The following is a 12,491-nucleotide window of genomic DNA, read 5'->3' as shown; positions in this document are numbered from 1 at the left end:
GGTTCAAAAGCACTTTGGCTGCTCATCTGCAATAAAACTCCTTAGAGGAAAAGGGAAACTTTGAGCCATACTTATTTCTCCTGTGACTATCTTGGTTGTCATTAGAAAAGTCTTGGGAGGAGAAAGGGAAAGGCAGTTTACTTTACAGGTGTGTCGGAATACCTGCCCAGTGTCTCCAAAGCTTGAATTGAAGATGCAAGACAGGCCATGAATGTTTTGGAAAGGAAGAAGACAAAAGCATATAGAAAGGAAAGAAGAAACATCCAAGAAACATGTTCGTTACCTTGAAGTTGTAGCTAGCAAAATGGTGCTGGCTGACTTGTAATGAAGTCAGAAGTCCTGTAAGCCAATTTAGGCTTCTCTCTAGGCAGCTGAAATGCTCTCAGCCGCTTTTCCTTCTATTACAGAAGGCTGCTATCGGTCGCATTCGAGATCATGGCTGTTCTGTACTGGATTCCCCCAAGGCAAATCAGTCATTTTCAAAAGTGGATAAGCCCTTGACTAAAGAACAAGAGGAAGACAAAGTGGTGAGTAACCATTTTCAATCCAAGACATGTCAGAATCTGTCTGAAAACTTGCCTGGGTTTTTTTGGGGGGGTGTGGGGTTATAAGCAAGTGTTTAAAATAAGCATATTTTTTTGAAAAATGTTAACATATAGAGGAACTATGTAAAGCCTTGTTAATAAAAAGCTTTATATTGTAGGATATGCCTCTAGTATGCAAAATAATTAATTAAAGAACAAAAATGCTACTATTTGTTAGACAGCTTAGAAAGTAGACATGTTTTTCTTAAGCAGAAAGTGGGTAGATTATGAGCATAACCAGAATGCAGCTTCTTTGTGAGCTCTGAGGTCATAACATTTACACACCTCCTCTGGCTACAAAGATGGGGTATTTTGGTTATGCTGTGGCTGTAATCACGATGCCAATTCTGCCAAAAAAGAGCTGCTCTAGAGCGAAGTGAGTTGCAGATCGAGTTTTTGAAAACTAAGCTCGTAGCCCCAGAAGGCCGTGGCTGTTCTTTCAATCTGTCCCTATTTCTTGCACTTCTATTGAGGAAATATTTTTTATCCCCACAACAAATAACTCACAAAGAATTGTAGTTTAGTATGTATAAACTAGTCATCTAGTCTAAACCCAGCCTAAACTACGTCTAAGCCCAGCAGTCTCCTGGATTTGCCATGAGGATCATAATAATGGTTTATATGAAAGGATCTCCTAGTCTGTCTTCAACTGTATTACCCACATGTGATATCACCATTCGTGGTGAACTGATGTTTCTTTTCCTCGATGCATACATTTTTAGGCATTCATTGTTAAAATAATTGTAGCTTCTTTTCATGTTTGCCACAAAAAAAAAGTCTCCGCTTCCTAAGCTGCCTACCAAGAGGTACATTTATTTTTAAAGAAAGCAATTTGCTTGTGTAAAAGAGTACGTTTAGTCTACTCCTACAATATAAAGCTATTTCTCACAACGGATTTACACAGTTCCTCAACAGTTACTGATGGCAACATTTTTTAAAAAGTTCAACTAAAATTAGGTTCAGAACCAGTATAGGAACTATCGCAAGTTTCTACAAAAGGCTTTCAAAGCGCTCAGCAGAATATTGTGTGATTGGCATTTCTGAAATGAAGTTGGATAGTTGACAGCCTACATATGAATTTAGGAAGCTATTTTTAGGTTACAGTAATCTTGCCCTGTGCCTGAAGACTTGATCCACCCTGGAGAGTCACCCACTCTGACTGCCAGGACAAGCTGGGAGAAAAGCTCTGATGTTCTGCTCAGACCCAAATTGTGACAGCTGGGCACACTTGTGCTCACTTGACTTTGAAGCTATTTATAAGGCTTTTGTCAGAGTTCCCATTTATACAGTTTCCCTTAGTGTATTTTTGGGTCTGATTTTCCTTCCAATACGAGGCAAATACAACCATGGAACAAATCAGTTTTAGAAAGAAAACAGATAAAATCACAGGATGATAAAATTCGGCAAGGGTTGAAATGTATTTTTAATTACAGCTGATATATATATTTTTTTTAATCCCTAGAAGAACAAAAATTACTGTAAACTTCAAGTGCATTTGAAGAAAATAAAGGCAAAGTCTCTGTTTCCCTGTAATCCAACTGGATTCACGTATCAACATACAAGAGTTGGTTTTAGATGATATATTTGCTCTCTACATTTTCTGTCATCTGAGTTGGTTCGTTGCTAAGCTATAGGCAGGCATGTGCCACACAGAATGACTCATAGACTTGTAGGCCAGGATGCTTTTCTTGGTTTTCCATTGAGCCTTCTTTTTATCCTACACAGATATAAATAAGTGCCCTCATTGACTTCCCTATCATTTAGTACTAGGAAAGTAAATCTGAAATTATTTTAATTGCATTAAAATATGTTTTCTGTGATTAAGGGAGAACTGTTTCATTACCATCTGTTATAACCTTACAAGTTCTGTTCTTATATACTGATAGACGTTGGGCCACAACAGAATAGACTAACATATGGAAGAAAAATAAAAACTGAATTGCTGTAAAATAGTGGCTATTTAAAGAAAAAAATGAATATGTATGTAACGTTCTTGTTAAAATGAATGATTCTATTGCCATTTGAGAGAGAGCTGACAGCTTTAGGAGGAAGCAGTGAGGTTTCACAGACTTCATTGGTTTGGAAATGAGAGCTCAGAAGGGAGAATGGTTTTCCCATTTTTTACTCTTGGGAGGTGAGATAGGCTATAGGAACAGAAAAGGGAAAAGGAGGTGTGTGCAAGGCCGGGAAATAGAAGGTCTCTTGGAGCAAATCTTCACTTGTGTTTTTCCTAGGGCTGGTCGTCTGGCATCAGTGCCAGCCACTGCTGCTGTGAAGATTGTTCCCGTTAGCATTAGCGGTATCTCCCTTCTGCCCTCACCATCATCAGTCGCAATGAGCTGTGCCGACTTTATCTCCACCTGGGGCCAGCTCAGGTTCCAGCCAAGAGCTCATTCAGTTTTATTTCTATTTTAATCTGGTTTTGTTATCCAGGTACAGTGGTGAACTAAAGAAAAGTTATTCATACTTTCCTGCTGTACCAACTGGGTTTCTATAGAGGACCTTATTCAGGGTCCAGGAATGACAGGTTTTTTTTAAAATGCCTAATTCACATGAAAACACTTTGGATGAACATTTAACGTGTACTAAGTTTCTTTGCATATAGCCTCCTGTGCTCTTCCCTCTCAAGTATGTTTGCATTTGTTGTGTATATTTGCTACCTTCCCAGTTTCAGTGTCTTCTTAGACATGGTGGGTTCCCACCAGTGGAACATCAAATGAAAACAGGAAAAAATCAGAGAATATGGGGGAGGGGACATTGTTTTAATTTTTCAGAAAAGACTTGTAGATTCCTCGCAAGAATCCTGGCCTATAGCAGAAATCACCAAAGCTAAATCTCTGACAGATGGCTGATGTTTGTAGTATCAGCAGTTCTAATGACCACCTTTGGTTCACAAACAGTGACTGCAGAACAGCTACGTAAAAGGTTCCTTTTCAATTCCAAGCAGCTATGTGCTTTATTAGAACCAATTCACTTTTGCTTTATCTCTGGTTTGTTTTGTTGCTTTTTCTTCCTATCATCTTCTGCTGGTGGGTAATTAGATAATTTTGAAGGACGGTTGCAGGAAAGAATATATTCTAAACTTCCTTTTCCGAAAACAGCTTCTTGCTTGGTATTGCCAGGTTCAAATTTTCTCGAATGCGAAATCCACACCTCAAATGGTACAAAATGCCAAGTCATGCCAGCCAAATAGAGACAGCCTGACTCACCATCAGCAGAGAAAGGATGAAAATAAGGGTAGTGGTGTTTGGGAAAACAGAGATCTCAGTCACTTCGTTTACTCTCTGGGAGCGGTCTTGGTTATCCAAGATTAAATGTTATGTAAAGTAAAAAAAACAGTTGCTTTGCTGGTGCTTATAGACAGCACACAGAATGAGGGACAAGAGGAAACTCCATTATGAAATTTCCTTTGAACATCAGAGAAGAGAGGAAAAGAGGGCTCAACCTTCTTAAAAGACAGAGTAACAAACTACCTTGAACTGAGCAGTATGGTATGAGGCCAATTCCCTCGCTGCTGTTATGTTGTTTATTTAGGTTTGTAAGTTCTGTGAGACAAGACTGTCTTACATTGAATGTAGCATACTGTAAAACTGGCATGTGATTTCAGCAATACCTTGAAATTTTAAAAAAAAGGAATCGATGCTAAAATGTCTAGCATACTTAAAAGAATATTGCATATTTGTTCTGTACCCTGTCGTTCTGTATTGGGTAACAGCGGAAGGAACAAAGGTCCCCCTTTGTGTGCTGCTTTGTCCCACTTAATTCAGGGATGTAGCAGAAAGTGCTCTGTTCTGACTGAGTGATCTGATGAAGCAGGGCCATTTACCATTTAACTACATGCTACTTATATCCCTGCTGTTTTACCCATCTTTCATATAAACCCCATATGAGATTCTTCCTGAGATTGATGAAGAGGCAAAACGCCATGCAATGAACAAATCACTCCTAATAATTTTACTGATTTGGATTGCAGTGGTATCTAGTCTCCCATTCTGCAGCATTAGCACAGTCCACACCACGCCAAGCACTGCCCAGACACAGGACTAGTAACTGGGCTCTGCCCTGGAGGTGTTATGTCCTCTGCTGCTGACCGAACGTCACGTCTAACTTGTTCCATTAGCCCTGTTGAGCTTCAAGTCTATACTTTGAAACTTGTGCTTTACCATGCAAGAACAAATTGATTTAAGACCAACAGAATCACTGAAACATTTTAGATGTGTTGTAATATATCTTAATGAGCTATTGATGAATTTTGATCCACAGTCCAAAAAGGGCAACAGGAAAGCCAAACAACCATCTGAAAAGCCTCCACACCGCAGAGCTGAGGGCAGAAGCAAACAGAGAGGTAGCTCAATAGCTGTGAAGAAGAGCAAGGTGAGTATTACATGCTCTAAAATCTCTCAGTGGTTTTACTGCCAATTGCTGAAGCAGCTGTCACGGCATTGACACGAATCAGAAGTGCCTACATGTGGGGTGAAACCACCGTCTGTGCCCTCCCTGGCACCTGATGCACTCAGATTTATCTCACATTTTGCTTCCGTGATGTGTAAGTACTTTATTCTTTGCAGTTTTAGGAGTTATGCTATGAATGTTAACTAGTTACAGGACTAAACCACTATGATTTTTTTTTCCTTTTTTGTACTCTTCTAATTGCAGTTATTCACTGCTTTTGTGGTAAGATGCCCAATTTAAAATATTGGTCAATTCGAAGTAATCCCCCAATAAAAAAATTACATGCTGAAGTTAAATTCCTTTTGTCACGATTACAGCATATTAGTTTGCACACGAGGCTTGTGAAAAAGTGGGATCAACCCCTTTCCAGATAGGAAATCTGAGATGGGCATAAAAGGAAGTGGTCAGGACAGCCTGAGGATGCTGAGACAGAGCACCCCGCGTATCATCCACAGAGAAACTGCTTTTCCAGCGGCACTGGGGTGCATTAGAGATTGGGAACTTTATCTGATGTTTACTCTGATTCATCTTTTCTGTTCCCTAATGGATTCGCTCTCCAGAGCTTTCAGTGTTTCTTCCTTCCGTAGATAAAAACACGATAAAAAATGCTTTAAAAAAAAATCAATAAACACTTAAGTGTTTGGCAACTCTCAGAGTTTTTACTGTATCATTTACTCAACAGTTTAATGTTTAATAGAAGAAACTTGCCTGTTATATATTCATGTGTGGATTTAGAAGATATAGCACACCACAGTTTGATTCCATTTTCTACCCCTTTTCATTCATGACAAAATTAATTGTTTTAGAGCATGGAAATTGCATTTGCTGGAGAGTAACACCTATTTTACTTGTTTGAGGTCAGTGTCAGGATCTATTTGTGAGAATCTGCCAGTATTCCAGTTTGGGGCAGTAACGTTTTCATCATTCAAAATTTGGAGCCTTTTTGGAACAGGCTGCCCAGGGAAGTGGTGGAGTCGCCATCCCTGAAGGTATTTAAAAGATGTGGACGTGGTTTAGTGGTAACTTAGCAGTGCTAGGTTAATGGTTGGACTTGATGATCTTAAAGGTCTTTTCCAACCTAAACAATTCTATGATTCTATAAAAACAAAAAGTCAGTTTTAGTCGACCCTGTTTACACAGCTGTATCTCGTTTATGTTATGTCCTGTCCCCCTCACCCTGACAGACCCCTTGCTGTGCTGGGGACATACTCTGATACAGGAGATGAAGAATGCTGACCACTTCAGCAGAGGTTGTCCTCTAACGATTAGTTTGTTGGACTATATTTTATATGCACGTACCGGATGCCTGGGCGCTGGCAGAGGCTGTGAGGGCCGGCGCTGTGAGGAGAGGCCGGGGCTGCCCCGCCCGGGCACAGCGGGTTCCAGCTGGTTCCAGCGCAGGCCACAGCCTATGGCCCAGGGCTGGTGGGGCCTCAGGGAAAACACAGCTAAGGAAGGGCAAAACCGGCACGGAATGAGGAAAAAAGTGTGAGAAACAGCCCTGCGAGCACCCAGGCCAGAGCAGGGGGAGCGGGAGGAGGTGCTGTGGGCGCCGGGGCAGAGTCCCCTGCAGCCACGATGGAGAGACACGGGGGAACAGACATCCATGCTGCAGCCCATGCCAGAGCGGATTCCTCCTGAAAGGGAAGGTGGAGCAGTTGGGAATGAAGGTGCAAAGTTGAGTCTGGGAAAGGTAAGGGGAGAAGGTGGTGTTTTAATTCTTGTTTTTGTTTCTCACTACCCAAACCGATTTTAATTGGCAATAAACTAAATTAATTTTCCTCAAGTTGAGTCTGGTTTGCCTGTGATGGTAAATGGTAAGTGATTTTGCTGTCTTACCTCAACCCATGAGCTTTCTCATCTTATTTTCTCCCCCAAACCTGTTGAGGAGAGAAGGAGAAAGAGTGGCTAGGTGGGCATCTGGCAGCCAGACAAGGTAAACACATCACCCTGCAGTGGAAAGAATTAATATAAATATTTGAACAACCCAACTTAAAAGATATAATTTGACTGTTGTAGCAGTATTTCAGGGTGCTGTTAAAATATTGGTATTTGCTGATACAACTCGCCTGGGACAGCTGCTGTAAATGTTAGTCTTCCGTTTCCTGAAGTATAAGAGCTGTTGGGAGAGACATACCCATGATCAAATTTTGATCCTGCTGAACTAATCCAAAGTTCATGGAATTTTGTTCAGTATGCTACAAATCTAGATAATATTAAAAATTAATATTCATTTTTTGCTTGAGTATTCACCAAGTTTGGGTATGTTTCTATTAGTGATGTGTGTCTGACAAAGTTATGTTTACAAGGTTCACATTAAGTGAACCAAGATCCATACTTCACACCTCTCTCTCTTATTTTTCACACTTCCAATAGAAAAAAAAAAAAAAAAAAAGACCAGGAAAGACAGATGGTACAATAATGTTAGTAGATACAGCTGTTCATTGGTAATACTGGCTCAGTCAGATCTAATCTTAGAGGTTTCTAATGGTTATTACTTCAAAATTAAGAGAATCCTGTTTGTGTTGGTTTTCTTTTTTTAATTATTTGAATAGTAGTGTTTGCCATTTTACATGTAAAATATGGCTTGTAATGTTTGCTGTAGTTTAATGACTCTGGTTACTCAGGCTCCTGACCTCTACCACACCACTGTGCAGTGATGCCCCAGCCATGCCCTTGGGGGGTGTCTCCCAGTCCCCTTGAGGGAGTGGGCAGGGCTGGGTTTTTGGGTGAGCTTCAGTGAGCTTCACCACCAAGGAGGAGCCATGTTGTGGGCTAGCTTAGCAAACACTGAGAGAAAGGGAGCTCCTCACTGCGAAGCTGTAGTTCACATCAGCTGAAAGTTTAATTTTGTTTTTTCACCTGGAATCAGTGTCTGGGCCTTTATAAAAATGTGGGTTTGAGAAATATGACATAGAATGTGTGTGTTTCTCTAGCCCAAACAGAGGGGGTGGGGTGGGAAAGAGTGGGGGAGAGAAAACCAGGCAAAACTTGCATAAGGAAAATAAGAAAACATACTTTATAGACTTTGGGGATTGCACATCACAGAATAATGAAGTGAGAATTTAGTTGTCCTCTCTAAAAGTAGTTTGTTCTAAAAGAACAAAATTTAAGAAAAGTGGTAACCAAAAGAATGTTTAACTCTGCTATAAGTAAAACCCTGCACAATCTTAAATTGTAATATCAGATTTCAACCACATTAATATTCTCAACTGAATATAACACAAACTGGGACAATTTGTTATTTCTGTATTAAAGCTACACCAAGCTGGTCTTACAAGTAGACTGTGTTGAAAAATTGGTAACTTGTTCAAATGATGTACTGGTTGTAAGTGGCAATACCAGGCTAGAAGTGGTATTCTTGCAAGCATGTCATAAGAAGTTAGGTTTTGGAATACAGCACCTCAGATGTAACTGGAGCACAGCTTCCAAGTGAGGTGTTCAGCAGCAAGGATAACTTCTTAATTAGCTCTGTCATACAATGCTGAGTGAAGGACCAAAAGTAGTGCGTGAGCAGCAGCACTATGTTGCCATCAAGTGGTAAATATGTTGATATCTATATAGTCAGAGTGCTCATGGCTGGCGGGTATCCACTGAATGAAGAAAAAGAAATATATGAAAACAAACTGTCTCCTTTTCATTTCTTTATGTTATGCCTATCTCTTTACTGGTGATTGATCAAATGAGATTGTCACTTGCTCACTTTGTGTTTGAATGAAAGATCTGAAGAAGAAAATTTTCAAATAATGCACTTATGGTATGACTTTTGAAAGAATTTGAATTATACTCTTTCCCTCAGACACAGCTTTACCAAAAATGACATGGAAAATGTGTTTTCTCTTTACTAGGCTGTCAACCCTTCAACTTCATTGACGCTGTCATCCAATAACACTGCTGTCATCACAAAAACAATTACCAGAACACTTCCTCTAAAGCAGAAAACGCACTTTGTCAACGTTAAGGCCCAGCACCTGCAAAATATCAACAAACAATCCAAAAGTATAAAAGATCTGGAGATCCAACTGCTGCAATTGGAGTGTGAAGAACTCAAAAATCAGCTAGGATGCCTGAGGGTAGGTAAAAATCCAGTTCTGTTCTTAATATCTAACTGTGCTGGTAACCAGTTACATTGAAAATAGTTTATTCATAGAGGTATTAAAAACAAGTAGAAAAAAATGTTTTTCTGCTCCGTTTTCATCCAAACAGATAGCTTATTGATATTAAATATTTTGTAAATTATTACATGTAGAAGAGAGCTTGTGTCTGAATTCACAATATTTCTGGTTAATCTTCAAGTTAAGACTTTCACTAAGGATATAAATTTATACTTTGGATTACCGAATGGCATTCCTGTACTTTTTAATTACTACACTAGCATCAAACTTTTCTCAGCATTGTCTTGTACTGATTTTGTGCCCTACCAGCAGCATCTCTGAGCCCTTTGTTACAGCAACATACCATGTAAGAGGAACTTCTTCCAGTTCTCAAAGGTTGGAACTGCCCATGTTAAATTCTACGTCAGCCTACCCTGGCTTGATTAATAGCCAGAGGAAGTTTATTAAGCATGAAGTATTAGGGTACTTGAAGTGTAGGATGTTGTGCTGCTAATGCTATGAAGAGACATTTCGCTTTTTAGGTGACAGAGAATTATTAAATTGAGCACAAAAAGTCACATGCATAGATATAGATACGTTGCTATAGCAGATGTTCGGATAGAAATTCAACTATGAAAAATGCTACGTTACTATCACCATATATCTGAGAAAACAGAAATGGAAAATCTCCTTTCATGCAGGAAGGGCTGATGAGGCAGAAGCCAGGTGACACGGAGGAGTTACTGAAACAATCTCAGAAAGAGCTGTTGTGGCTTCAGAGACAGCTGTCCTTTATCTCCACAGGAGGCCCCGTGTGTGTTTTGGCAGCTAGCAAGGTGAGGTCCTTTATTGGTTTTTTTTAGTCTATTTCACTGTACAAAGTGGAATTAGGAGGGGAAGGATTTATCATCATTTTGGCTTGTTTTATTGAAACAATGCACTGCAAGATTTATTTTTCATACTAAGGGTACCAAGAGGAAAATTAATCTTTTAGGATGTGTTTTAAATAATTGTTTCATGTAATTCAGAAAGACCAGGAAGAACGTGAAAATCATTATGGCATGTGAAAGGTTACATAGTTAAAATGACATTTCATAGAGCCCTATCGTATACAGAAAGATATTTTACATTCTATCTCTCTTTCTAAAGAAAACTGTCTATCAAAAGGTAGGATCATTATACTGGGATTGTTATTCTGGGGGGATTTCTTGGCCTGGCATACAGAGCCATAATTCCCTTTCTTCTCTCAGCAGCACTGTTACAGATGCATTCCTAGTTACCAGCAGCCCATCATCAGCATAGCTACATCCAGCCCTGAACAGGCAAAAATTGCTATCAAGCTATATACTTGATGTTAATATTTGGCTATATAAACTACGGAATTAATAAATTGTTTATGTAACAATGTCCTAACATCTTACAATTCCAGTAAAATGTGCGTTCTCATTTGCTGTGGCATAACAAGTTGAATATGTCAAGTTTTGATGACTCAAGTTTCTAAATGTTTAGTCGAGATAAAGAATATGTTTTAAAATCTTCATAGCAGTGAATCTGTGCTGGTAGTTTAAAAAATTAGTTCTATTATATTTTCAGAGTGACTTAATGTAATTTATTCATATAATCTTCCATATCTTTAAAAAGAATTCACAGAAAGTTTATGATAATTTACATATTTTACACATACATACATACACACACACCTATGTACAGATACACACATTTTAAATCCACCTATGAAAAGGAATGAGAAGAGTTGGTTTGGTTCAGTGTAACACATTAATAACGCCATTTTACAGTGATCTGACTTACTTTCAAGTATCAGTTTGGTTTAGCAAATTTTTATTTTGTTTGTACAAATGCACATAAAGCAACAGACATGTTCATCTAGTCTCCAGCCTAGACAAGACAGGCTTACAAAATGTGCCACCTGGAATCTCCTGGTGTCACTTTGTGTCATATAGTGCAGGTCTGTATTTAGTGCTGAAGCACAGTATGGTAGGTGCTGATACAGTCATAGTCATAAGGAACGTTTGGATTTGAAGCTTGCATGTAGCTCAGCTGAGGGGAAAAAAAAAATCTAACTTGCCAAAATTAGACTTTTAAAATAAAAGTGAAAACAATTTATGCCACAAACTGGTTATAAAAGTAAGAGTGCACTTGCTTGATGATTAAAGCCATAATCTAATCTGGGAAGGAACATATGATCCTGAGTAGGAACAGCTTTTCTCTCCGAAAATACCAGAGTTTTGCTGTTCCTGCTACAGTCGTGAGTAATCCCAGGGAAGGTCATCTGGGGCTGAGATTTGCACAAAAAAAGTGGTCTTGGATACCTTATTTTCAGATGTTGGACTTTCCATTCGGAAAACTGTAGTCTTTCTAGAATGTGCCAAGGTAGACCTTCATGGAAGAATGCACACATTGTCTGTTATCCTTTTCCTTTTTTTTTTTTTTTCTTCAATATCACAGAACCAAGAATCAGATTTTTATCTGTTTCATTCGTATAATGAGGGACAGATTTTTCAGAAGCAGTCAGTTACTTTGAATATCACACTCTGATACTCTGCACTGTACTTTAATTCTAAGCCTCTGAAGAGAAATGCTTTTAATCCAAGTGACAGTGGTGGTACTTGGCATTGCTAGAAGCTTTGGGGGTAACGATCTTTATAAGGTACTCAAATAGATTGATGTTTGGGAAATGGAATATCCAGAAATATAGGCAATGACATTTTGGAAGGATTCCTTAGCTAAGCATCATGCTTCAAGGCTGAGATTTATCATGGACTGGAAATACGGATAAGACAAAACTTGAGAAAGAGATGATGTGACGAGTCCCTCTTCTGTGGCTCTTAATACCTTCCAGTGAAGCATTTGATGCTGACAGTTCCTGGAAATCAGGGTACTCTTCATGCATTTCAACTTCAGAAAGAACTATTAGGCTTTGGGGGAAATCTGGTTCCTTCTGTTAATGCCAAACTTTTCTGAAAATTCTCCTCCTCTTCCTCCTTATGCCTGTTAGTAGAGCTGTGGGGGGAAGACTGATATTTGAAAAGGAGCTGTAAACTAATGTAGAGAGACATTATTAAACGGAGAGATGTGTTTCTGCAGATACTTTAACAGAAATCAATAAAATAGTACCTTGAGAGTGCAATATTTCCTTCCCCTGTTAATTATTGAAAGGAAAATACAGATGTTCCACTCAATATAACTTCTTATGCTTTCTTGATAATTTAACCTTCATCAGCCTTGAGAATTCAGTTACATCATAGTGAATGCACTCCCAAAGTAGTCAGATTCTGTGAGACAGATCACCTGCGCTGGGGCGGGGCGGGGGGCAGGGGGAAAAAAAAAAAGAAGGGGAAGA

At 39.1% G+C, this 12,491-nt stretch overlaps 1 protein-coding gene across 6 annotated transcripts in view; it reads left to right on the top strand.

The window, feature by feature from the left end:
* Positions 1–417: 417 nt before the first annotated feature.
* The window catches only part of RIMBP2 (RIMS binding protein 2), a 160,390-nt gene continuing 148,316 nt past the window's right edge, over positions 418–12,491 (top strand). For 2 of the 6 annotated variants that reach the window (XM_063350929.1, XM_063350930.1), the window contains exons 1-2: positions 8,912–9,109; positions 9,832–9,966. In XM_063350929.1, the coding sequence (XP_063206999.1) occupies positions 9,841–9,966 (126 nt within the window). In that variant the 5' untranslated portion in view covers positions 8,912–9,109; positions 9,832–9,840. Of the gene's footprint in view, positions 528–4,847; positions 4,959–8,884; positions 9,110–9,831; positions 9,967–12,491 lie in introns of those variants that run through there. The other 4 variants (XM_063350926.1, XM_063350927.1, XM_063350924.1 and 1 more) reach the window with 4 other exon arrangements.

Source organism: Chroicocephalus ridibundus, chromosome 13 (genome assembly GCF_963924245.1).
Source record: "Chroicocephalus ridibundus chromosome 13, bChrRid1.1, whole genome shotgun sequence".
Taxonomy (NCBI): Eukaryota; Metazoa; Chordata; class Aves; order Charadriiformes; family Laridae; genus Chroicocephalus; species Chroicocephalus ridibundus.
This window is presented reverse-complemented; position numbering and strand designations above follow the sequence as displayed.